Source organism: Mobula hypostoma, chromosome 3 (assembly GCF_963921235.1).
Source record: "Mobula hypostoma chromosome 3, sMobHyp1.1, whole genome shotgun sequence".
Classification (NCBI taxonomy): Eukaryota; Metazoa; Chordata; class Chondrichthyes; order Myliobatiformes; family Myliobatidae; genus Mobula; species Mobula hypostoma.
Window position 1 is genome coordinate 70,161,838 of NC_086099.1, and position 27,921 is coordinate 70,189,758.

The 27,921-nt window shown below is 37.8% G+C and overlaps 1 protein-coding gene across 2 annotated transcripts in view; it reads right to left on the bottom strand.

The window, feature by feature from the left end:
- Positions 1-27,921, bottom strand: part of wdr19 (WD repeat domain 19) — a 111,013-nt gene that overhangs the window by 27,731 nt on the left and 55,361 nt on the right. For both annotated transcript variants that reach the window (XM_063043291.1, XM_063043290.1), the window contains 8 exons: positions 22,846-23,050; positions 20,298-20,457; positions 11,147-11,257; positions 10,463-10,572; positions 9,492-9,549; positions 6,199-6,345; positions 4,258-4,340; positions 120-203 (listed from right to left, as the gene is read on the bottom strand). In XM_063043291.1, coding sequence (XP_062899361.1) covers positions 120-203; positions 4,258-4,340; positions 6,199-6,345; positions 9,492-9,549; positions 10,463-10,572; positions 11,147-11,257; positions 20,298-20,457; positions 22,846-23,050 — 958 coding nt within the window. The remainder of the gene's footprint in view (positions 1-119; positions 204-4,257; positions 4,341-6,198; positions 6,346-9,491; positions 9,550-10,462; positions 10,573-11,146; positions 11,258-20,297; positions 20,458-22,845; positions 23,051-27,921) is intronic.

The following is a 27,921-nucleotide window of genomic DNA, read 5'->3' on the forward strand; positions in this document are numbered from 1 at the left end:
ATATATGAACTTTGAAATTTGTGTTCTTTCAAAATTCAAAGTAACTTTTATTATCAGCGTACGTGCTTCTCACTGCAGGTTACCTATTACAGTTCTATTTCAGTTGCACATAACAGTACCTGCCATCAGCTTCTTTAGCTTTTGCATACTGCAAGTGTATCTTAGGAGATGTTACATGAGGGAGAAGTTCACCAACTTTTGCCCTGGGTTTAAAAATAAATCAAAATGTCTTACTGAAGTTACACAGTCAATAGTGAAATAATGTAATAGATTTTTAAAAAATGATTGTATTTAGTCTGCAAACTGCAGTCTATTTCAGGAGCCAATAAATAAATCCAGCCCATCCATGTTGTGTGTACCTCTCCTCTGCAGCTTATTGTATCCCAACTCCTACAAGCATTCACCTAAATAGCTAATTTCCTTTTCAACTAAGCTCCAACCCTTCCTAACTTCCCAATCCCCCATAGCTTGCATCTCTATCTACTTGCAGAGTTCCTCTACCAACTGTTGAGGTGTGTAGTAGTGATAGGGGATTCCACAGTTAGAGGAGCAGGAAGCAGATTCTATGGATGTGAGAGAGATATCTAAATGGTATGTTGCCTTCCAGGTACCAGGATCAGGGATGTCTTGGATTGGGTCCACAGGATTCTAAAGGGTGAAGGTGAGCAGCCAGATGTCATGGTATATATCGGTACCAATGACATAGGTAGGAAAAAGGAGGTCCTGAAGAGAGAATATAGGGAGTGAGGCAGAAAGCTGAAAAACAGGATCTCCAGGGTAGTATCTCTGGATTGCTGCCTGAGCCACATGCTAGTGCAGGTAAGAAAAGGATGATATGGCAAATGAATGCATGGCTGAAGAATTGGTGCAGGGAGTAAGATTTCAGATTTCTGGATTATTAAGATCTCTTCTGGGGAATGTATGACCTGTACAAAAAGGATAGGTTACACCCAAACATGAGGTGGACCAATATCCTACTGGGCAGGTTTGCTAGAGCTGTGGGGGACAGTTTAAACAAATTTGGCAGGGGGATGGGACCCAGAATAATACAGTTAAGGATAGGGCAGTTGGTATACACTAGATGCAGTGTGTAGTGAGAATGTGAGGAAGGACAGGCAGTTGATAGTGCAAAATTGCAGTCAGTGGGATGCATTAAATTGTAACATGGGGTCAAAATCAAAAAGGGTGATGAATACAGGACTGAATGCACACAGTATAGGGAATAAGGTAGGTGATCTTGTAGCACAATTAGAGATTGGCAGGTATAATGTTGTGGGCATCTCTGAGTCATGGCTGAAAGATAATCATACTTGGGAGCTTAACATCCAAAAATACACATTGTATCGAAAAGATAGGCAGGTATGCAGAGGGGGTGGGATGGTAAAAAATCAAATCAAATCCTTAGAAAGAGGTGACAGAGGATTGGAAGATGTAAAATCTTTGTGAATAGAGTTAAGAAACGGTTAGAGTAAAAAGATCCTGATGGGAGTTGTACAAAAGCCTCTGAACAGTAGCCGGGATGTGGGCTACAAATTACAACAGAAGATAGAAAAAAGCATGTGAAAAGAGCAATGTTATGATAATCATTAAAAATTTCAATATGCAGACAGATTGGGAAAATCAGGTTGGTGCTGAATCCCAAGAAAGGGAATTTGCAGAATGCCTACAAGATGGCTTTCTAGAGCAGCTTGTGGTTGAGCTCACTAGGGGAACAGCAATTCTGAATTGTGTGTTATGTAATGACCCAGATTTGATTAGGAAGCTTAAGGTAAAGGAATCCTTAGGAGGCAGTAATCGTAATATGATAGAATTCACCCTGCAATACAAGAAGGAGAAGCTAAAATCGGATGTATCAGTACTACAAGGGAGTAAAGAGAATTACAGAGGCATGAATAAGGAGCTGGTCAAAGTTGACTGAAAGGGGACACTAGAAGGGATGACAGCAGAAGAGCACTGGCTAATGTTTATGAGGGGAAAATTCAGAAGGCGCAAAAAAGATAGATCCCAAAAATGAGAACTATTCTAAAGGGAGGATGAGGCAACTGTGGCTGACGAGGAAAGTCAAAGAATGCATAAAAGCAAAAGAGAGGGCATGTAATATTGCAATAATTAGTGGGAAGGCAGAGGATTCAGAAGCTTTGAAAAACCAACAGAAGGCAATTAAAAAGCCATATTGAGAGAAAAGTTGAAGTATGAAGGAATGCTAGCCAGTAATATAAAACAGGATGCTAAAAGTTTATTCAGATATTTAGAGAGTAAAAGAGAGGTGAGACTGGACATTGAACTGCTGGAAAATGATGCTGGAGAGGTAGTAATAGGGGACAAAGAAATGGCTGACAAACTTAATAAATATTTTGCATCAGTCAGAGTGCCAGAAATATGAGCGTGTCATTGCCATTACGAAGGAGAAGGTGTTTGGGAAGCTGAAAAGTCTAAAGTCACCTGGACCAGATGGACTGCACCCCAGGGTTCCAAGAGAGGTAGCTGAAGAGATTGTGGATGAATAAATAATGATCTTTCAAGAATTACTAGATTCTGGAATGGTTCTGGAGGACTGGAACATTGCAAATGTCACTCCACTCCTTAAGAAGGGAGGGAGGCAGAAGAAAGGAAATTACAGGCTTCAGTGGTTGGAAAGATGCTGGAGTCTACTATTAAGGATGAGGTTTCAGGATACTTGGAAGCACATGACAAAATAGGCCAAAGTCAGCATCATTTCTTTAAGGAGAAATCTTACTTGACAAATCTGTTGCAATTCTTTGAGAAAATAACAAGCAGGACAGACAAAGGAGAGTCAGTGGATGTTGTTTACTTTGATCTTCAAAAGGCCTTTCACAAGGTGCCACATATGAGGTTGCTTAACAATATAAGAACGCATGGAATTACAGGAAAGGTACTAGGATGGATATAAGATTGGCTGACTGGCAGGAGACAAAGAATGGGAATTAATTTTTCTGGTTTTCTAGTTGGCTGCCAGTGACTAGTAGTGTGCAGCAGGTGTCACAGTTGGGACCACCTCTTTTCATGTGATTTGGATGAAGGAATTACTGGCTTTGTGGCCAAATTTGCAGCTGATACAAAGGTAGGTGTAGGGACAGGTAGGGTTGAGGAAGCTCGGTGTCTGCAGAAGGACTTAGACACATTGGGGGAATGGGCAAAAAAGTGGCAGATGGAATATAGTGTAGGGAAGTGCAAGGTGAACTTGCAGGTTGTGTCGGTGGTAAGGTAGGCAAATGCAATGTTAGCATTCATTTTGAAAGAACTAGTATACAAAAGTTAGAATGTAATGCTGAGGCATTGGTCAGACTGCACTTGGACTATTGTAAACAGTTTTGGGCCCCATAGCTAAGAAAAGCTATGCTGGCATTGGAGAGGGTCCAGAGGAGGCTCATGAGAATGGTCTGAGGAATAAAAGGGTTAACAAAGTGTTTGATGGTACTGTTCCTGTACTTGCTGGAGTTAGAAGAATGAGGGGAATCTCACTGAAACCTATACAATATAGAGGTGCTGAATTTGCGGATACATTGCTACAGACAGCTGTGCAGGGTAGTTCATTGGGTATATTTAAGGCGGAGGTTGATAGATTCTTGATTAATCAGGGTGTCAAAGGTTACAGGGAGAGGGCAGAAGAATGGGGTTGAGATCAGCCATGATGGAATGACGGAGCAGACTCGATGGACCGAATGCCCTAATGTCATGTGGTCCTAAGGTTTTATGGACTAGAACTAGTTGATAGGTTTAGGGTGAAAGGTGAAATATTTAAAGAGAATCTGAGGGGGAACTTCTTTACTCAGAGGGTGGTGTAGGTGTGAAACAAACTGCTAGTGGAAATGGTAGATGCAGATGCAGGGGCAAGTTTGTGTAGGTATGTGAATAAGACTACACAGCCTGAGGGGCCTGTTTCTGTGCTGTTGTGCTCTGCAACTAAATATTTCCAATACAAAAAAAACCTTTATTGGAAATTCTCTCCCCAAATGGAAAATACATGGTCAGTGACTCAAAACTTAACTAGTATTACTTTCACAGATGACTGTTTGACTAGCTGAGTTTGTCCAGCATTTTATTCTCTTCACCACCACCCACCCCACTTCAATTTTTTTTCCCACAATAAGAAAAAGACTTAACCAAGAAGTTTGAACCCGTGCTAAAAGCTTGCTGAAACAGCTGCAATTTTTATGACATTTTTGAGTTGATAATAGACCATGCATTTCTTTTAATGTGAAGAATAACATACAGTATCTGTGACCACTTCCTTACCAATTTTTACAACGAATGTAAACAGATGCAGCCTTTTCATAGTACTGTCCTTTTTCATATAATTGAGCAGCCTCAGAGAATTGCTGTAAGTAAAACAAACTTACAGTATGGAAATAATCATGTGATGGTTCTTTATTTCTATTCAATTTATATTTCAATTTCATTTAGTTCTGTAATATTAACAGGGAACTTTAGTGGCCACTTTATACTTTTGCATGTAAAACAGCTTCTTAAAATAACAGCAACACACACAAAATGCTGGAGGAACTCAGCAGGCCAGGTAGCGTCTATGGAAAGGAGTAATCAGTCAACATTTCAGGCTGTGACACTTCATCAGAACATCAGAGTCTTGATTAAGAGTCTCGGCCCGAAATGTTGACAGTTTACTCTTTTCCATAGACGCTGCCTGGCCTGCTGAGTTCCTCCAGCATTCTGTGTGTGTTGCTTGGCTTTCCAGCAACTGCAGATTTTCTCATGTTTCTCTTAAAATAACATTCTGTTTATTATTAAAACAATAGAGCATTTCTCAACGGTGTCCTGTGGTAAACTGGAAAGAACAAAAGTGCTCCAAACTTTCAAAATATTGTTGTCAATTGAAAGAGCTCTTTGGAAACAAATATTTGCAAAATCATTTTTTGAACTTCAAAGCAAAGGATAGTTCAACAGCATATTTAAAGCAAAAACACTAATATAAATCTAATTTATAAAATACAGTGCAAAATAACACAAAGGGTGAAATTTTATGAACTTCAAAAGTGCATAATGTGCATGATGTATTCTCCTTTCAAATAAACTAATACATGGGATATCTTATCCATAAAATCTTTTCTTAAGTGAATAGTCAGTAGTGAAATGTGTGAAGAGTATCTTAAAGAGAAATAAGCTTTCTGTTCTAAAGTTTGCAAGTTGCTTGCATAAATTAAGGATTTAAACTGTTTTTTTATTCTAAGGGAAGATCTGAATTTGTGAATGTTATGCCAAGGACATAACTTATTTTATATTTTACAATTTTTTTTAGAAAATAAACTTTTATGGCTCATATATCTACACATCCTGTTATTCAAAAGAAGAATTGCCTTTTTTAACCAGCCCTGGGACTTAGGATAATTTGATTCCACATAAAATAAATTGTACACCAACATCTTCCATTAACATGTGTGCCTGTTGTACACATGGCCTAGACAGAACAACATTTTTTTTAGCTTCTCAGCGTCTGGACAGAGCAATAGCAAAGTTTAAGACAATTAAAAACCAGATTGCGCTGTGTAGACTTAGAACACATGCATACATCTGCTTACAGTCTCACCACACGCAGACACATTGTTTTTGTGTGCATATGCCTTCATCCAGACCTTTCTTTAAAAGTGAGACAGTTCTCATGACTGTCTCATTTGCCTTGTTCAATCCTGCTCTATTTCTTCCCTCACCCCATAATCTACCTCCCAACTGCCATTAATTCAGGGCTACCCCCCACACATTGGAATACTACTAGTTTAAAGCGTAGTCATGTTTGTGTACTCCAGAATCGATGCCACTTTGAGCCCAGTTGTACTGAACATCGGCATTAAGTGATTATTTATTGGACAGCAAGTATTTTTTCAGGAAGCAAAATACTGCAAATACTGGAAAATTGAAATAAAAACAGAAAATGCTGGAAAGATCTGCTGAAAGATAACTGACATGAAACATTAACTCAGTATTTCTCTGCAGATGCTGCCTGAACTCTTGTGTATTTCCAGAATTTTTTTGTTTTTATTGACATCCATAATTTTATTTTGGGTTTAAATCAACATGCCCATTGCCTTACAGACATCAATTTAGCCACCAAACCATACTATCATGAGTTCCACAAGTTCTTTTGAAATGCTTCAATATCATCACAATTTTGCTTGTGCCTGTAGTTAAATTGAAGAACCAATTTATCCACAATTCTTATTATACCTTCATGCTCTCTAGAATAACACCACAGTCTTTCTTCAAAATTCTGCTGGGGTGTTTGATTGCCTGGTTGACTCCACGTCGAATATCCCCCATACGTATCGACATTCTTGCAATTCCGGCTGAACAAGTTTCGTCATGGTCAAGGTACTATGTAGAGTAGAATATACCAGTAAGCAATAATTATCATAAATAATTAGGTAGACATACAACAGACAAGAAGTGGGTTGATGTGCAGAACAGTAGTAGCAAAAACATAAGAGAAAAGGTGGATGGAAATGACTTCAAATCAAAAGAAATAAACCACTGGAAAGAGAAAAGTTTATGATGTTTGATGTGTATTCTCTTCATTAAAACTGAAGACGAGAAGGCATACAGAAATTGCTAGATAAAAACAGATCAGGAATCACCTGTGCCATCATATGGCAGTAGGGTAGACATACAACTCAATGATCATAATGATGACAGCAAATGTTATATCAATTATACTACAAGATGGTCTGGGGAAGGGACCTTAGATGGATTCTTGGGAATTACAGATCAAACATCACATTTACTTACAAGCACACTAGTGAAGATGATGAACCAAAATCAAATTTTATATTAAGATTAGTAACATCACAATCTTTCTTGTAAGTTTTTCTGTAAACCAACTAGTCGTTCACTGAAATACTGCCCCCATGGCTTACTTTTGAAAGCATTCTCTTTTAATGTTTTCTGGCTCAACCATGTCAGACAGGATTAAACAAGTGGTTTTAAAAATACTTTGCTCCTATCTTCCATAATTCTGAAAGTGATTAAACAGTCTGTCGTGGTCTAAATCATCCATGATTTTTCTGAGTCCAGAGAATAAGTCTTTCCTCTTTCAGTGCCTTTTCCAGTGAGTCACAATTGATCCTATAACCACAGTTTCTCATTCCCCTGATAACTCTGAGTGATCTCCACTGTATTTCTTCAATTTATGCAGACCTGTATAGTACTGAACAGAACTGTGCGTAGTATTGTGCCTAAACATTATATGAATGGCCCAATACAATGTTTTCATGACCCACTACCACTGAGCACTGCTGGATAACTTCAATTTATTGTTGGGGGTTTGGGAGTCTCTCAATTTCCATGCATGTTGTTTGCTTTCCATTAAGTAAGTGAAAGGTCCTCCTCTAATCTGTCCCCACTTTTCAGGTCTCTGAAATGAATTTCAATTGTCCCTCGCCTGTTTTATCCCCAAATATATTCAAACGCTTTACATTTTGTTCTATTCAGATAAGGTTTGATTTTGGTTCATCACCTTCACTAGACAAATCAAAAATTACTGCACGTTTTTAAAAGAGAAAGAAAATGTTGAGGAGGCTTATAGAATCAATATGCAAATTAAGTTTAAAGTACTAAGTTGCCAATGCAATAAATTAATAACTTCCTCTTCTTATTAATTATGCTTTTAAAATTATATGGAAAAAAATTCTAAGGAAGGTCCAAAATATTTACTAGATTATTAATACAAAGACATACATTAACATAACCAAATTAAAAAGACATGCATTTATAGTGTCTGTTTCACTATCTCCCTAGGCACTTCATGGACAATAAAGTTTTTTTAATATAGGTCCCTGGTACTGATGGGGAATTCCAGCTGTCAGTGTAATTCTAATATCAAGTTCAATCTTTCTGTACCATCAGGCACAATCAGGGCATTGATTTTCTGTGAACATTTTGAGGAATTAATATGATTCTTGATTCAATATTATCTGAGATTATTTAGCCTTTTAGAAATGTTAAGCTCAAAAGGAAGCTGTTCAAGCCTATGCAGATTTCCAGTGCAGTATTCCATTAAGAGCCATTTGCTTGTTATTTTCCCAAAGCTCTGAAAATTGTTTTCCGTTAAATGCCTCCTCAATTTACTTCTGAAAGACTTGATTTGATAGAATTTCTTCTGCTCTTATGTTTCAAGATCATCACCACCTGCTGAGCAAAGATTTTGCTCATATTCTCCCATATCTGGGTAAGGAGGAGGAGAAGACGGCAGTGCACAGCGGCCACTCCAGTGAATGATATTTGTTATCTGTCAAGTAGGGTGCCGTGCACAATCCTGATTTGATGGAGACAGACGTGAGAGCATGGAGGAACATCTGGAGAAACTTCTGAAATGCCCGCTTCGCTGCCGCTGCCACTGCCACTGTGTGATCCAGAATACCCGGAGGAGAAGGCCCCGAGTCCTCGGCTTTGCTTGTTGCTCGGCAGCCGGGGCGAGGTCGAAGCGCTCAGCAGAGGATGGTGCTCAGAGAGGCTGTATCGGAGGGGCTGGTCACAGTCTCGAAGTTTTCGGACGGACTCAGAGTCGGCTGTGGTCGGGTGCTTCCAACGCATCGGCAGTTGTCGGCGCCTGGAGGTTTATGGCAGGGAGAGTTTCTCCCTTTTGCCGCCTGCTATCAGGAGTCGATCAGAACTTTTTTTTAACCGTGCCCATGGTCTGTTCTTTATCAAATTATGGTATTGCTTTGCACTGCTGTAACTATATGTTACAATTATGTTGTTTTGCCAGTGTTAGTCTTTGGTTTGTCCTGTTTTTTTTTGTGATATCACTCTGGAGGAACAGTGAATCATTTCTTAATGCATGCATTTCTAAATGACAATAAACGAGGACTGAGTGTCCTCATAATCTAGTCTAATATCTTGTGTTTAAAACTTTAACTATTTGTTTCCTGGTCCTTGACCCATCTGTAATGGGAACAGTTTCCCTCTATATCCTATCCAAATGAGTCATAATCTTGACCAGCTCTATTAAATCTCAATTTTCTTTGCTCCAAGGAGAACAATCCTGGCTTCTCCACGTTAAACTTACATAACTCTTCACATCTGGAACCATCCTAATAAATTACTACAGTGGCCTCTCTAGGGCTTCATGGCCTTTTATACTTATATATATGACCAGAATTGGACATAATAATTGTGGCCTAATTAGCATTCCAAAATATTCAAAATTGTTTCCCTGATTTGCAAGCTTTTTATGAAGGCCAGGTAACAAAATGCTTTACCAATTGCTTTCTTGATGTGCCCTACCTCTTTCAAATATACACATCTAGGTTTCACTGTTACGGTGTAACGTTCATTTGCCACACCACTCTGTTTTTTGACCATATGCCAAATTTTTATATCATGCAACCAACCCATTTATTTCATGGGCCAGAATTCTGTGAACTAGCCCTGTATGTGGGACTTCGTTAAATGCCTTCTGTAAATCCATATATCACTGAAGGAAAGTAAAACTAAGTGTGGCAAATTAACTTATGATAGCTTGCCTTATTGTCTCCAGCCATGCCTTTCTCATAATGTGCCAATGCATTGACATAGTCGCCCCTGAAAAACACATATTGTCAATGCAACAGAAAGCAAAATTTTATCAATAATCTAAAACATAGAAGTAGTTTTGTAATTTCATTTACATATAACTCATCTATTTGTGGATGAGGAGAATTATCATATTTTTTTTTCAACATATACAGAGTGATTTTTATGTGTATTGATTTTTTTTAATTTTAGAATTGTCAGAAAATCATACATTTACATGCAAAAAAATATTGGGCCACAGCATACAGGCAATTTGTCCTTGGTCAGTAGAAAGTGCATTGTCCACATTTACCAAGGGTAAATTATCTGGTATAAAAATGAAAAAAATGTAACTTTTACTGTAAATTATCTGCAAATTCTGGTTAAAGGAAGATATTATACATTCAGAAATGTTTAAGATTTTCAGATGGTAATTCAAAATTACTTTTGATCAAATATATTCAAGTTATTAAGTACTTTAAGCATTTTATTTGAGCAGGAAAATATAGAGAGTTTCAATGACTGAGAATGGAAAACTAGAAACCAATGATTCTTTGTCTTATAAGATTAGAAGAGGCATAGCTAGATTGGACAGTTAGTTCCTTTTTTCCAGGGCAGCAATGGCTACTACCAGAGTACATTTTTTTAAGGTACGGAGGAAAGTTTAGGGGAGATGTCAGAAGCAAGTTTTGTTTATACAGAGAGGCGTAAGTGTTTGGTACGCTCTGGTGGGGGTGATCGTAGAGTCTAATACATTAGAGACGTTTAAGAGACTCTTAGATAAGCATATAGATTAAAGAAAATGTTGCATTATGGCCTATGCAAGAGGGAAAGGTTACATTGATTGTGGAACAGCTTAAAAGGTCAGTACAAAATCATGGGTTGAAGGGCCAACACTGTGCAGTACTGTTCTATGTTCTATTCTGTCCACATTTATACTTACGTGAATTCCAGTTGAATAGCATATTCTTTGGAGATAAATGGAATTTGATCAGGAGCCAATCGTTTTGCTAACTGCAAAGCACTGTCCCAATGTTGTAAGTCTCTCCGCATCTGTGCAATAAAATGCATATCACTCCAGTAGTAAAGCATAAAAATAACTATCATAATTCAAACATAACAATAAGTATTTTGGAAAAAAATTTCAAATATAGCATCTATTATACCAAAAAATTAATACTACTTTTGAAACTTTAAGTACATGATTTCATTAAAGACATCACTGCAGGGTTAAAAGATCCAACAGTTATCATTGTGGTCTTATTATAGCACGATAAGAACAATATTCTGTGAAGTAAAGTCCTACTAGCAGCTCTACTTCTACATATGGATTGTGTGGAGTAATGCAGTACTCTACTTGTACGCAGATATTAAATAAATGAGTGAGACTATACTCTTCCTACCATCTTATTGATAATGGCAATTACAGCAATATTATGGCATGTAAGTATGGTGCATTTTAAATATTTTGTACAGGCTTAACCACTACCATATTTTGTCTTCTACAAATTTGAACCAATATTTTAAAGAGCAAAGGGAGCACAAAATGCATTAAAAGTACTAACCATCCTTTAAAAATTGAAACACAATGAAAGATTGAGGGCTTGCATTAAGAAAACACACTTACCTCTAGGGCAGCAATTGGACAACTGGAGGCCAGATATAGATCCTGTGCCAGATTAAATTCGTTTGCAAACATTGCAAGATGCCCAGCTAGTAGGTTGTGATCTTCTATTCCCTAAAAGTTTAACATTGACATCAAAATCAAAGTCAAAGTAAAAGTCTAAGTAAAATTTATTATCAGAATACAAACATGTCACCACATACAACCCTGAGATTCTCTTTCTTTTTCTGCAGGCATACTTAGCAAACCTTTTCTTTTCAAATCTTTTTATTGTGTGTGTGTATATATATAGGAAAAATAACATGAGTACATCGAAGTAACAACACTTACAATACCTCAAAAAAAACTATCATCTTAAAGATTGAAAACAAAATTTTGTGATAACAAAAAAACCTACTGAGCAGAAAAGTGAGAAAAAAAAGAGAACCCATTAGGTGTACCATCCCAGAGCCATGCGTCATACAAATAGCTTCTAAAAATAAACATCAAACCGCCAGCAAGAAAAGAAAATATACTAAAAGAATTTACAATTAGATCGTGGAAAAATATCAATTAACTCAAATGATAATAACGAGCAAATGAGCCCCATCTTTTCTCAAAATCAAATAAAGGTTCAAAGGTTCGACTTCTAATTTTCTCCAAACTAAGACATAGCATCACTTGAGAGAACCATTGTGACAAAGTGGGAGCTGATGTATCCTTCCACTTCAACAAAATGGCCCTCCTAGCTATCAATGTAACAAATGCAATAACATGTTGGTCAGACACAGAAATACCATGAATATTTTGAGGAATTATTCCAAAAATCACAGTTAATTTATTAGGTTGTAAATTAATTTTAAGTGCTTTAGAAATTGTTGAGAAAACTGACTTCCAGAACTGTTCCAATATAGAACAAGACCAAAACATATGTGTCAGTGTAGCTATCTCAGTTTTACATCTATCACAATGACTATCAACATTAGGAAAGATTTTAGAACGTCTCTCCTTTGTCAAATGATAACGATGTACAATTTAAAATTGAATCAATGAGTGGCTAGCACAAATTGAAGAAGAGTTAACCAACTTCAATATCCGCATCCAATCCTCCATCATAAAAGTCAAATTAAGTTCCTTTTCCCAATCCTGTTTAATCTTAGACAAAGGACGCTTATCCCATTGTAATAATAAATTATAAATTCTTCCAATAGAACCCTTAATCAAAGGATTCATACTCATAATAGTATCTAACAGGTCAGCCTCCAATATGTAAGGGAAATAACTTTTTTTTTGTAAAAATGTCTAACTTGAACTTAACTAACAGAAAGTGTGAATATGAAAGAGAATATTTATCAGTTAATTGTTCAAAGGACATCAATCTATCTTCTTTAAATAAATCCAAAAAAGAATTAATACCTTTATTTTTCCAAAGTAGAAAAATTGGATCACTCAAAGAAGGCTTAAAAAAGTAATTTCGGTAAATTAAACTACAAAGTTTAAATTTTTTAAGATTCAAAGAATTGCGGAACTGGAGCCAAATTTGTAAAGAATAGTTAACCACAGGATATAAGTTTAAATTAACAACTTTACCTAATTGCATAGGTAAAGGAGCCCCCAATAACGAAGTTAAATAAAACTGTTTTACAACTTTTAGTTCCAGATCTACCCAAATTGGCCGATCAGTCTTATCAACCCAGTATAACCAAAAAGACATATATCGCAGATTAACAGCCCAATAATACACTCGAAAATTAGGCAAAGCAAGACCTCCATCCTTTTTCCATTTTTGTAAATGACATTTACTAATTCTTGGTCTTTTATTATTCCAAATAAAAGATAAAATAATAGAATCAATCCGACCAAAACACTTCCTAGTCAAAAAAACAGGAATATTCTGAAATAAATACAAAAATTTCGGTAGAATCATCATTTTAACTATATGAATATGACCGACAAGTGAAAATGTAAGTGGACTCCATCTACTAAATAAATACTTCATAGAGTCTACTAAGGGAACAAAATTAGTTTTATAAAGATCCTTATATTTTTTAGTAATTACAATACCTAAATATCTAAAAGAGTCTGAAACTTTAAAAGTATTATCATATATAGAAACAGAATCACTTAAAGGAAATAATTCACTTCTACTAAAATTAATTTTATATCCTGAAAAATCTCCGAATTCATTAAATAATTTTAACAGGGCAGGAATGAATTCGTCAGGGTTAGATATATAAACCAATAAATCATCAGCATAAAGAGAGACCTTATGCATGGTCTCATTCATAAATATCCTATGGATATTTTTAGCCTCATGAAGAGCAATAGCAAGGGGTTCTAATATTAAATTAAACAACAAAGGACTTAATGGACAGCCTTGCCTTGTCCCCCATGAAAGCTGAAAAAAAGGAGACCTACAATTGTTAGTAACAACAGTAGCAATAGGGGCTTTATATATCATTTTAATCCAATTATTAAAATTAACACTAAAGCCAAATTTCTCTAAAACATTGAATAAATATTTCCATTCGACTCGGTCGAACGATTTTCCAGCATCCAAAGATACAACACATTGTGGAATTTTAGAAGAGGATGAATATATAATATTAAGTAGTCTCCGAACATTTGAAAAGGAATAACGACCCTTTATAAAGCCTGTTTGATCTTTACAAATAATTTTACCCAAAATATTCTCCAACCGATTGGCCATTATCTTGACAAAATCTTAGCGTCAACATTCAGTAATGAAATAGGTCTATATGAAGCACAGTCAGTAGGATCTTAATCTTTTTTAAGAATTAAAGAAATAGAGGCCTCATAAAAAGTAGAGGGTAAGTCACCTTTCACAAAAGAATCCTTAAACATTTCCAACATATACGGAGAGACCAACTTTCCAAATCTTTTATAAAATTCTACGGGATAGCCATCAAGTCCTGGGGACTTACCAGATTGCATTAAAAAAATAGCTTTATGAATTTCGGCTTCAGTAATTTGAGCATCGAGAATCTTTTGATCCTCAGCCCAGATTTTAGGAAAAACAATCTTTCGTAAAAAAACATTCATTTTAGAGGAATCTAACGGACATTGAGATTTATATAGCTCAGCATAAAAGTCTTGAAAAATCTTATTAATTTCCTCATATTCCTGAGCTAAGGTACCATCTTTCCTACGAATTTTCATGATTTGCCTTTTGGCTGCAGCTATTTTTAATTGAGATGGAAGCAGTTTATTATTTTATCTCCAGACATACAAAATTGGCTCTTTAACTTAAGCAAATAACCTTCAATGGGATGAGTTAATAACAGGTTATATTGTGATTGAAGTTCCACCCTTTGTTTAAATAAATCAGTATTGGGGGAAATTGCATAAATATTATCTAAATCTTTAATTTGTTTTGAAATTCTATCTAATTCTGCTTTAGTTTGTTTTTTAAGTTTAACTGAATAAGAAATAATCTGACTGCGTAAAAATGCTTTAAATGTATCCCATATAACTAATTTAGACATACCCCCTACATCATTAAAAAGAAAAAATTCCTTTATCTGGGTTTCAATGGAAGTGACAAAGTCAGAGTTTTGCAATAATGTCTGAGACATGCGCCAAGGTGGGCGGGCAAGAGTGACATAATCAAATTCAAAAGACAAACTCAGAGGCGCATGATCAGATATAGCAATAGCGTCATATTCGCAGGTTTTAACACTAGGCAAAAAGCAGGGATCGATTATAATATAATCGATCCTCGAATAGTTTTTATAAACGTGTGAGAAGAAAGAATATTCTCTATTGTTGGGATGGAGATACCTCCACAAATCAGTCAACCCAAAATCAATCAAAAAGGAATTAATAAATGATGCGGATCGATTTGGAAGTCGCTGATTGGTTGAGCTCTTATCAATCATAGGATTTAAACATCAATTAAAATCCCCACCCATTATGAGCATATATTCATTTAAGTCAGGCAGTAAAGCGAATACCTTTTTAAAAAAAGGATCATCTAAGTTAGGACCATACAAACTAACCAAAACAACTTTTCTATTACAGATTGTTCCTTTAACAATTGAAAATCTACCATTAGAATCTGATTCAATATCCTCTTGAATAAATATATTAGGTTTAATGAAAATAGACACGCCTTTTGTTTTACTCTAAGAAGTGGAGTGGAATTGCGAAACATTCCACCAACTAAAAAATCTATTTTGATCTCCCGCCCTGATATGTGTCTCTTGAGCAAAAATTGTATCAGGTTGGAATCGGTTAATAATTTTAAAAGTCTTCTTTCGTTTAATAGGATGATTCCAACCACGTACATTCCAACTTATTATATTAATCCATTTGAACAGCATACTATAATTTCATTCTACTTTATACATGCACAAAGCACATACCAATGCAGGATGATCAAAGATGGCGGCGATGAAGAATACAACCAAATAAAAAACACGCATGCTCTGGAACCACCCAATGGGAAAAAACTCCTAACTCTAAACCCACTCACCCACACCCGGAAACCCGAACAAGGCAAGCAATCTACGATAGAATTCAAAGCTGCTGACTGCTCTGTCTGTGTTTTCTTTCCCTCCTCCCAGTTAGTAAAAAAGTAGAGTGACCTTGTGAGAAAGACAATAAAGTCTCAGGAAAAAAAGGTATTTACATTCTATCGATTGATAAAGAAGAAAGAACCAAAATAATATTATCTCTTAGAGAGAAAAACCAGCGCCATGTTTAAGTTTAATATTAATTCCCTAAAAACGCTTTAAATTCAGTTATAAAATGTTATAATAGAACAGAAAAATATATAAAAAGCCCTATTAGTAGGAAAAACTACCAATTAGCTACGAAGTATTAAATTAAAGGAACAAATCACCTTATCTTCTTCCCTCAGTCATAAAATGTCCAGAGATCATTTGAGCAGAGATACTTAAACTGTAAATCTTTCCAAAGGAAAACCAATAATATGCAATAAAAAAAACACTCCCCGTGTTCTTTAATTAGTCTGTCGATGAAATATTCAAGTGACCTTCATAAATCTTCTTTCCAAAATGCGAATAATATAGAAATAGCCAAACAGCCTTTCAGATGGATCATTCAACAGCGGTGTCGGTGACAGCGGCAGGCAAAGCCTGAACAAAATCCAGTGCAGCTTTTGGATCAAAAAAAGTACCAGGAGGAGAATTAGGAGGAAAAATTTTAAGTTTTGTCGGATACCTCGGAGACGGGAAAAGATTCTTATCATATGCTTGTTTCATTACCAGGGCAAATTTTGATCTTTGTTCCATTATCTCTCTTGGATAATCTTCATAGAAGCAGAGCTCAGATTCCATAAATCTAAAAACTCTCTGTTTTCTTGCCTGTCGTATTATTTGATCTTTAATTTTAAAGTGATGAAAGCAAACCAGAACAGATCTTGGTTTACTAGAGTCCTTTGATTTCCAGATAAACGCCCTGTGTGCCCTTTCTATAGCAGGCAGCTTTGATAGAATGGAAGGAAATAAAGTGTGGAAAAGCTTACCAAAGTAAATCGTTAGATCTGCATCTTCAGCTCCTTCCTGCAGCCCAACAATTCTTATATTCCTTCGTCGAGACCTAGTTTCCAGGTCTATAATCTTATTTTGATATCTCTTCAAACGAGTTGTAGCTTCAGACAGCTTTTGTTTAGTTATCTTCAATTCCTCTTCATGTGAGATAACTTGAGTTTCCAGGTCTTTAAGTTTTCCCAGAAATGACTTCATTTCATTACTATTCTTTTCCAGCTGGTCTTTAATTGATCCATTCTGATCCTTAATTGAATTCAGGGTCCGAACGATATCTTCAGCCCATGATGGCATTTCATCAGATCTTTCCTTTTGCACCTTTCCTTTCCCATTAGCTTTATCACTAGGTTCAGGTAAATTCTTCCCACTTCTTGTAGACATAGACATATTGATCACTCTCAAGAATCAACAAGTAAAAATTTTAAATTCAAAGCTTAAACTAGGGGGAAAGAAAGAAAACTAAGAGCAGCAGAAAAATACTGCTACTCCATTAGCAGATAGGGGCGGTCCTCCTACTTAGCAAACCTATAGAACAGTAACTGTAAAACTGTAGGATATTCCACTCAAAGGCATTGGTGTTCCTAGATCAGGCTGTAATACAGCCAGCCAGCACACTTTCCACCACACATCTATATAAGTTTGCCAAGGTTTTTGATGACATGCCAAACCTCCGCAGACTCCTGAGGAACTAGAGGTGCCGTTATGCTTTCCTCGCAATAATATTTATATGATGGGTCCAGGGTAAGTCCTCTGAGATAGTGACACCCAGGAATTTGAAGTTACTAACCCTCTCCACTCTGATCCTCCAATGATTACTGGGTCATGGACCTCTGGTTTCCCTCCTTTGAAGTCTACAATCAGTTCCCTGGTCTTAGTGACATTGAATGAGAAGTTGTTGTTAATTTACCACTCAGACATGTTTTCAATCTCCCTCCTATATGCTGATTCATCCCCCCCTTTGATACAGCCCACAACAGTGGTGTCGACAGCAAACTTGTACAGTATATGTCATTGGAACTGTGCTTAGCCACACAGTCTTAAGTGTAAAGTGAGTAGAGCAGAGTAAGCACACAGCCTTGTGGTGCACCTGTGCTGATGGAGATTGTGGAGGAGATGTTGTTGCCAATCTGAACTGACTGTGGTCTGCAGGTGAGGAAATCCAGGATCCAACTGGTCAAGGGAGTATTGAAGCCCAGGTCTTGGAGTTTACTGAATAGTTTGAGGGGATGATGGTGTTAAATGCCAAGCTGTAATCTATAAAGAACATCCTGAACACCTTTGCTGTCCAGATGTTCCTGGGTTGTGTGAAGAGCCAATGAGATGGCATCTGCTGTAGACCTGCTACTTTGGTAGGTGAATTGGAGCTGACATTACATTAACAGAAGAAATTTTTGGTGTGGGATGTAGCAACATAGTTTATTAATGTATTTATTAATTTGTAAATGTAGTTTATTAATTTCTGAAATAGCAAAGTAAAATTTATTATCACGGTATATGCATGTCACCATACACAACACTGAGATCCCTTTTTCCTTCGGCCATACTTAGCAACTCTATAGAATAGTAACTGTAAACAGGATCAACGGACAACAAACTGCAAATGCAGATATAAATACAAAGCAATAAATAAGGAGCATGAAATAACAAGATAAAGAGTTCTTTAAGTGAGATCATTACTTGTGGGATCACCAGAAGCAGAATGAGCGTAGTTATCCCCTTCTGTTCAATATGCTGTTGTCATTGCTCAACTTAGCCTGAACTAGTAATTACCCCGATATTATCTGTTCCTATGTTGGCTTGGAAAAAACGTTAAAAAGTACATGCAGGTTTTATTGTAAATGATGTTTTGCTAAATAGTAGGCACATCTCCAAATGCAATTTCCTCTGTATGGTTTTCCATTTAACAGTCAACTCCAATATCAGATGTGACCATAGTATAGCTGACAGTAAAAAATCAGACAAACTGTGGCAGGGGCTAGAAGTGCTATCTGTGGCTGCCCAGTCCAGATATGGTTTGATTTACAAAACAGAAATACACGAAATGATAGCAAGTGAATAGAATATCATACTGCACCCATGAAGAGTTTCATGCTTGTTGCATTTCTAGAGGAAGTTTTCTAATCATATCAATACATTAACAGAGGTTAATTTAGATAATCTGTACCACAGTTTCATGTGGTATACAGTAATATAATAACGCATTCAATATTAATTATATAAAAGGTAGCATAAAATAGTTGTTTTATTCTTTCTTTGAAGATATATTTCTGGTCAGCATCACCTGTTGATCTAGTGTTAAAAGTAAGTTCTTTAATTGCAACAATTACATAGTTTTAACTCTTGAAGGCTGCCAAAATAATTTCTTTTATTCAAATCAAACAGTTTCTATTCCAATAATTCCAACATAAATTTTAATTTCAAATCTTGTAAGTTGTTATGTCATTGACCATTTGCTTTTGATTCCTTTCTGATAAGGTTGATACAGCTGCATAGATAAATAACTATTTTCAAAAACCTGCAGATCCTGGAAAAATCTCAGCCAATTAGCAGCATCAAAAGGATGAAATACAATGTTAACTTTCAGAAAATGCACTCAGTGACCACTTTATTAGGTACACCTGTACACATGCTTGTTAATGCAAATGTATAATCAGCCAATCATGTGGCAGCAACTCAATGCACAAAGGCATGCAGACATGGCCAAGGGCTTCAATTGTTGTTCAGACCAAACATCAGAACAGAGAAGAAATATGATCTAAGTGACTTTGGCATGGGATGGTTGTAGGTGGGGTGGTTTGAATATCTAAAAAAACTGCTAACTTCCTGGGATTTTTATGCACAACAATCCCTAGAGTTTACAGAGAATCGTGTGAAAACAAACAAAAAAAAAAAATCCAGTGAGCAGCAGTCCTGTGGGCGAAAACACCTTGTTAATGAGAGAGGTCATGAAGAATGGCCAGACTGGTTCAAGCTGGCAGGAGGGTAACAGTAACTTAAGTAACGACACATTATAAAAGCAGTATGCAGAAGAGCATCTTTGAATGCACAACACGTCAAACTTCGAAGTAGATGGGCTATAGCATAAGAAGATAACAAATTCTCACTTAGTGACCACTTTATTAGGTACAAAAGGTACCTAATAAAGTGGCCACCTAATGTAAGTGGAGAGGATAAAGAGAATGTCTGTGATAGAATGCCAAGTTGTCAAGATAACCCTAATATCAGGCCATTAAAGACAGAGAGGGAGAAAAGAAAGATCAAGTTGTGTGGTATAATCAGAATTGGGGGTGGGGGAGAAAGAAGAGAGACACACACACAGAGACAGGGGTGCGGTGCAGTGTGGGTGTGTATATATGTATGTATGTAAAGGGGGATGTTTCTGAAATTGTCAAATTCAATATTAAATCCCAAGGGTTGCAACATGCCAAGATGAAAGATGAAATGTTATTACACGAGCACACGTTGGGTATTATTGCAGCAACACTGGAGGCTGAAGATTTCAGAGCAGGAGTATAATGCAAGATTAAAGTGACATGTTTGTCCTTGTCGACTTATCAGAGGTGTAGAGGTATTCTGTAAACAGTTATTGACTCCATTTTAAATATTAGTACAAAATAATTTCATGCATCTTTATCAGCACCAACCTTGATCTCTTCCAATGACATCACCATTCCTACATTTCCAATTATTCGATATACACGTATTGCAAAATCCACCTCCATGTGGTGGAGGCAGGCACGTGCTAGCTCGGTCCATGCTGGAGGATCATTAATTATTTTGCACACACTCCATGCTTCAGTAAACCTGTAAGAGTTAAAGGGAAGTGTGAATACACTGCCTAACAATCTGAAATCAGGATCATCTGACTGGTGAGTATGATCCAAAATTATAAGTGCACAGTGTTTCTTCTGAGCCAAGGCACTGAGATCAGCAGCATCACAGACTTGAAATGTGTACTAAATTCAGCAAGGACAGCAATGGCAGACTACAATTAACTTGAGTATCTTTGATTCAAAGGTGATCTTAAAAAAAATCTGAATTTAGTAAGTTGTGTCACCTGTAAAACATCATTATAAAACATTTCCTGTTAACATGTTGTTGCTCTTGCAGAAATCTAAGACTATGCCATAAATAGGGTTCCCCATTTGGAAAAAAGATGATTTGTTATTTTAAAACTCAAAAGGCTAGTCAAGAAATTAGATTGTATTTTCAGAGCTATGAGATTAAAAACAATAATTACTATGTAGTAAAACATGATAATAACAATTTCCAGGTTTGTCACCATCTCAGAAATTGAATTGGGTATAAGTTGTGCTTGCATGCATCAAATTATATAATTCCCCAAGAAGGCCAGTGTTGTTCTGTGAACAAGCAGCACTGGGTCATTCCCACGACAACTTGATCTTTATAGCACAGCGCTAATTGTCCCTCCACCAAGGTAAACTCACCTTACCCTTAAAATTAAGGGCTCAATTTTCTCTGCCAACACTCTCTACCTACATTCCTTGTAAAGCAAATACACTGAGCTCCAGCTGCTATCTCCGACCTCATGATATTCTGAGCCAATCTACTCACTGCTGTCTTATGACTCTTCAAATTTCCCCCACAATCAACCCACCCCAGCCACTTGCACTATTACTGATCACCCAACATCCTCTTACCTGACCTCTGACCTAACCTCAGGCCCTGATCAGTCCCATGGTTGCTACTTCTCTCGGGTACTGTTAAATTTACAGACCCAATATCTGTCCCAGATGGCACCTTTCCACTAATGAAAATGTGAAATGTCCATTTTGTAATGTTGGGTCCACAATTGAAATGATTATTAAGAGTGGAGCTGCTACAATCCATTAAACCAAAATAGAATTTCCAGCTCCCAGTCTTCTGTGCAATTCATTACTGAATGTGCTAACAAAATTCAATCACTTTGATAATTACATAGCTTTGAATCTTCACTTCATGAGTATTTTAAATAAGCAAGGCACAAATGAATATACTATACACTGAAAAGGTAATTTTTTGTTTTCTCTTTCCTGCTAAATGTAACACAAAAATGAAATCCCATTAATGATGAGTCAGAATATAAACTTTTTGAAGTTAATCAGTAGCCAGTTATCCTGTGGTGATCAATTTGTCTCTTAACTCCCCAAAAACCTTTCATCTACAATACAAAAGGCAGGACTGTGATGTCATAGCCTCTGCCTGACTCGTACCCATCCATGACCTTAAACATTCTTCCCCAATACAGCTACAACAAGCTCCACTGCAGCAACATGACACGGCTGTTTTACCTGTACTCCAAAATCTATGACTTCACAAAGTAGAAAGATGAGGGCAAAGAACACATGGGAAAACTGCTACCTGCATGTTTCCTCTCAAATCACACTGCATCTGGACTCAAAAGTATACAGATCTGCCTTCATTGTCACTGGATTTGGAACTCCTTCCCTAACAGAAAATTGGGGCTCTCTATCCAAGAAGTATTTAAAGAAAGCACCTTATCAAAGACAATAAGATTTTGAGCTCAGTAACAGTAATCACATATACGTATATAATCGTTATAGGAAGGATGTGGAAGCATTGGAAAGGGTACAGAGGAGATTTACCAGGATGCTGCCTGGTTTAGAAAGTATGCATTATTATCAGAGATTAAGGAAGCTAGGGCTTTACTCTTTGGAGAGAAGGAGGATGAGAGGAGACATGATAGAGGCGTACAAGATAATAAGAGGAATAGATAAGAGTGGATAGCCAGCGCCTCTTCCCCAGGGCACCACTGCTCAATACAAGAGGACATGGCTTTAAGGTAAGGGGTGGGAAGTTCAAGGGGGATATTAGAGGAAGGTTTTTTACTCAGAGAGTGGTTGGTGCGTGGAATGCACTGCCTGAGCCAGTGGTGGAGGCAAATACACTAGTGAAGTTTAAGAGACTACTAGACAGGTATATGAAGGAATTTAAGGTGGGGGCTTATATGGGAGGCAGGGTTTGAGGGTCGGCACAACATTGTGGGCCGAAGGGCCTGTATTGTGCTGTACTATTCTATGTTCTATGTTAAAATAAACTTGTACACAGTAACTTGTACACTGTAAGTTACTCCATCATAGCTTAAAAGTGACAATTCAAAATCCTGACAACTTTTCACAAAATTCATTTCTACAAACATGTCTTTAATATGCTTCAAAAAATCTATCTCACCTTTTCAGCATTAAACTCTGGGTTAAAGCTGACTGAAGGTCATTAGCTCCAAGGTCTTTCAATCCACCAAGAAAAGAATGTGTGCTTAAGAGAATAGTGTTGATTTTCCCACTTTGCATCTGACAGGTTAATTCTCCATTATATAACAACAGTGGCTTATAAGAAAATGGAAGTTTAGTAGCACCTGCCAATATGACCTTGGAACCTGTGAATTAAGCAAATTTTATCACAAGAAAAAGATTATTGTCCCAAATCGTTAAGACAGAAACTAATGGAATTAAAAAAGGCAATATTTTAAACGGTAAACCACTCAATTCAAAGAAGTTTGGTTTGTAGTCCTATAAAAGCCAAGGATCAGGTCAAAATGATCAAGAAACTAAATGATCCTTTGGAGTTTACATTGTGAGAAAGTTCTATTGTTGTAGATTCCTAAAAACCACGTGCATCTTGCTCACAACTGCACATTTAACCTCTCCACTCAAGTATCTTCTCTGAAGACAGAAGAGACAGCAGGATCTTGGCACCGAGAACATAAACAAAAGAACTTTGTGGGTTCAGACAGCATCTGTGGAGGCAAAATGGTGTCAGTTGAAGTTTCAGGCCGAGACCCGACATAGACAGTATCTTCCTTGCCATGGTATAAATGACAACTTGTCCTTATGTTTCTCAACCTCTACATAGAATTTGACATGACTCACCATAAAATCCTTCACAACTCTTTTCAATTGTCACTGGATTTGGAACTTAGTTCGGTTACATCCACTGCTGGAGTATCTCTTTCATTTCGCACGTCTCCCCTCACCCCATCTCTCTTCCATTTCATTTCACATCTGCTCTCACCTCATCCACCTGCCACCTCACCAGCTTCCGCATCCAGCACGTAATTCTCTGCAAATTCTGCTATCTCCAATGGGAATCCATCACAGCACATCTTTCCCTCCCATCCCGCTTTCCACAGGGATCTTGTCCATTCATTCCTTCCCACTGTTCTCCCTCCTGGTACTTAAACCTTGCAAGCAGAATAAGTACCACACCTGCCCCTATACCCTCTCCCTCACTACCATTCAGGGCCCCAAACAGTCCTTCCAGGTGAGGCGATAGTTCACCTGTGAGTCTGTTGGGGTCATCTATTGCGGTGGTCTCCAATCACCGGGCCGCAAAGATGTGCTACCGGACTGCGAGGAAATGATATGATTTGGTGATATGAAACGATATGAGTCAGCTGCACCTTTCTTCATTCCCTGTCACGCACTGTTGAACTTGAATACACCCCCCCCCCCACCGCCACTGTCGGCCGGTCGGCAAGAATATCGTCAATATTAAACCGGTCCGCAGTGCAAGAAAGGTTGGGGACTCCTGATCTATTGTATGTGGTGCTCCCGGTGTGGCTTCCTGTATATCGCCGAGCACCTATGTTCTATCTGCCAGGATCAGCGGGATCTTCTGGTGGCTTGCCATTTTAATTCTACTTCCTATTTGCATTCCTACATGTTGGTCCGTGGCTTCCTCTACTGCCACAATGAGGCCACACTCAGGTTGGAGCAGCACCTTATATTCCATCTGGGTAGCCTCCAACCTGATAGCATGTACATTGATTTCTCAAACTTCCAGTAATTGTGTCCTCCCTCTCCTTCACTATTCCCATTTCCTTCTCTCACCTTATTTCCTTACCTGACCATCACCTCCCTCTGGTTCTCCTCTCCTTTCCCTTTCTTCTATGGTAGTGGACGCCAACCCTTTTAAGCCCAAGATCCCCTACCTCGGCCTTAGTGAAAGGCAAGATCGACCTACTAAATCGTTTAGAGAAAAAACAGCTCAGATTGTACTTCCAACTTGAGGCCTTTTATTTGGGCTAATTGTATCTGAATGACATAAAATGTTTTTGTTAAACTTTCAAATTAATTCAACCAAGAAAACACTGTACTTAGATTTAATAATTTTCATCTGTGAAAATGCAATTTCACACAGATAAGTTGACCCAAAGTAGGCACCAACTTTTAGTGCACATTTGGTGTGATGAGGAAACTTCTCCCTGCTGACAAGCCCCCAAAAGTCACCGTCCCTTGATCTTGCTTTAAGCTCGATGTCATTTTGCAAATCAATTATTTCCATTCAATAGCACTTGGCACACCAAATACTTGCTGGAATTTGGCTGCTATCTGCTCTATATTGATCGGCAGAAATGGATTTGAAATAAATGCAGCAATATCTTTCATGACGTTTAACTCCCCAAAACGCCGATCAAACTCTATTGCCAGTTTGTCTAGGTAAGCACAGTACTGCTCAGGGCGAAAGGCATTTTTTTCCTTTATGGCCTGTAACATTTTCTCCAAGTTGGGAAAGTGTGTCAGCCTCCCGTTCTTTAAATTTGAAATCCAAATACTGAGCTTGGCCTTAAATGCATTTACTGCGCTTATCATGTGGGTCAGGTGTCGGTCTTTTCCATGAACTCCTTAAGTGCGTTTAATTTAGCCGTTAGGTCTGTCAGAAACCCTAAATCCAGTAGCCACACATCATCTGACAGTTCCTCGTGCTCCTCGTTTCTTGTCGACAGAAAAGTCTTTATCTCAGGCAGCAAGTCAACAAATTGTTGCAGCACTTTGCCGCGATTCAACCACTGAACATCAGCATGAAGAAGTATGTCTCCGTAAGCAGCATCGAGCTCATCCAATAACGCCTTGAATAAGCGGTGCTGAAGCGCTTTTGCTCGAATCAAGTTTATCAGTTTGACCTCCAGTGTCATTACATGAGAAAGGTCCACGACTTTCCCAGCCAAGGCCTGCTGATGAGTCACACAGTGATAATTCAGGAAGTCGGGAAAATTAGGGTCATTATGGCAAAGTGCTATAAAACCAATGCGCACACCGTGCATTGCTGGGGCCCCAGAAGTAGTAATTGCCACAAGTTTATGAATTGGGATGTCATTTTCATGGATATATTTTAAAAACTCATTGTAAGTATCCTCACCTCTTGTTCTCTCCTTTAATTGCAAAAGAGTGAGGAAGTCCTCCTTTGTTGTAAAATCCTAGAAAGCCATTCTGACAGATACAACAAGCTGAGCTGTTTGCATTACATCCAGGGATTCATCAAACTGTAGTGAAAAATATTCACAGAGTGACAAGTCCTTTAACACTTGTCAATCCACGTCCTCTAACAGTGACTCCACCCTCCTTGTCAAGGGGGTTCTGGATGGAATTTGTATGTTTTCGCCTTCTTTCGTGGAGCCTAGCTAGCTACCTTGCAGGATATCACCAGCGAGTGCCGTATATTGATGTTTGCGACAGTCTGTACTCTTATCTAATCCAATTGATCACTTTGATGCAGCACAAGCTGTGCTAAATCAAGAGAGAGAGGCGCTAACTTTTCAGTAAAAACTAAAATTAATGCTAATTACCAGCACACTATCCGAAATGCTAAACATGAATTCACACTATCAAAGGCAAAAAATTCGAAAGGAAGAAAGAGCAGTACAACCGATCAAACTTTTGCATAACTGACGTAATATAAATAGCAGCACAATAGAGTCAAAACCGATTAAAGTTGATCAAATTTTTATGCCAATGAGGACTTTTTGCAATTACGTTATCTGAATTACAGATTTTAACAATTACTCCTCAGTTTACTGCCCCCTTGGCAGAGGTCTGCACTATACTGAGAAATTTTCTAGTTAAGTCATGAATGTATAAGTGAGTCATTTTTACCCATATGTGTTGTTTTCTTTCGCCATTGGACAGTTTGCCCGTTTATCTTAAAACACTTTTTCAGCTCTCCCACGCTCCATGGAAATTTGTCAGACAACAGCAATAGTCACATGATGTCAGCACACATGTGACGCACGACACTGGGCAGCGGAAAGAGAAACACAATAACCAGGGAAAGCAACTAAGTGTGGGTTAAAAACGACTCACATATGTGCTCTAGGGGTAAAATTTGCTTTTGCATCAAAAGGTTTATCAGGCATAATGTATTTGTGTATTTATTTTTCTTTTTTTTTCGGGATCTACTGGGAAAGTCTCAAAGATCGACCGGTTAGCGACCACTATCCTATAGCCTTCCATGCTCTCCTATCAAATTCCCCCTTCTCCAGCCCTTAATCTCTTTCACTAATTGACTTGCCAGCTCTTTACTTCCCTACTAACCCTCTCCTAGTTTCACCTAACAGCTACTACCTTGTACTTCTTCCTCCCCTCCTCCCACCTTCTTACTCTGACTTCTCATCTTTTTCCTCCAGTCTTGATGAAGGGTTTTGGGCCAAATCATCGACTGTTTACTCGTTTCCATAATGCTGCCTGGCCTGCTGAGTTCCTCCAGCATTTTGTGTGTATTGCTTTGATTTCCAGCATCTGAAGATTTCCTCTTCCTTTTGATCTCAATCAATATCTTCTCTCCTATCTTTTTGTTTCCTATTTCCTTCAAGGATCCATCCTTAGCTCTCTTTCTTTGATTACTTACACACTACCCTTGACAACATTGTCTACAGATATGGGGCTAGCTTTCAAGTTAATGCTCAGAAAAGTACGTCCACTCTTGTTTATGTATGCTTGAGTGAATAGAATTTTCCCTCTATCAAAACAGATGCTAATGCTTTTGATCTCTGCTACAAACGTCATCTTCTTGCCAAAGATTTCATTCAACTTCAAAAACACTATTTCAAGCTGAACTAGACTGGTCTCAGTCTCAGCATACTTATCAAACACAATTGAGCTTTAAATGCATAGTTGTCCACAACAAAAGCAACATATCTACACCTCTTTAAAACATACCTGCCTCCATCACCTGCTGAGAGGGGAGGGGGAGAGTGAGAGATTGAGAATGAGAGAGAGAGAAAGAGTGAGAGTGGGGGGTAGGAGAGAGAGAGAGAGTAAGAGAGAGGGAATCACATGCAGACACCTTCCTCTGGCAGCAGAGAGCGAGAGGCTGGTAGACAGCGCTGAGCATCCACTCGCCTTCTGCTCTCGCCTTGATAATTTCAGTCTTCCTCAATGCTTTTATCGGCAAGAAATGGAGTTGACTATGGGCTTGCACCCCATCTCCAGGTTTCTTTGCTTCCAGGCCGCACATTTCGCTCAATACCTC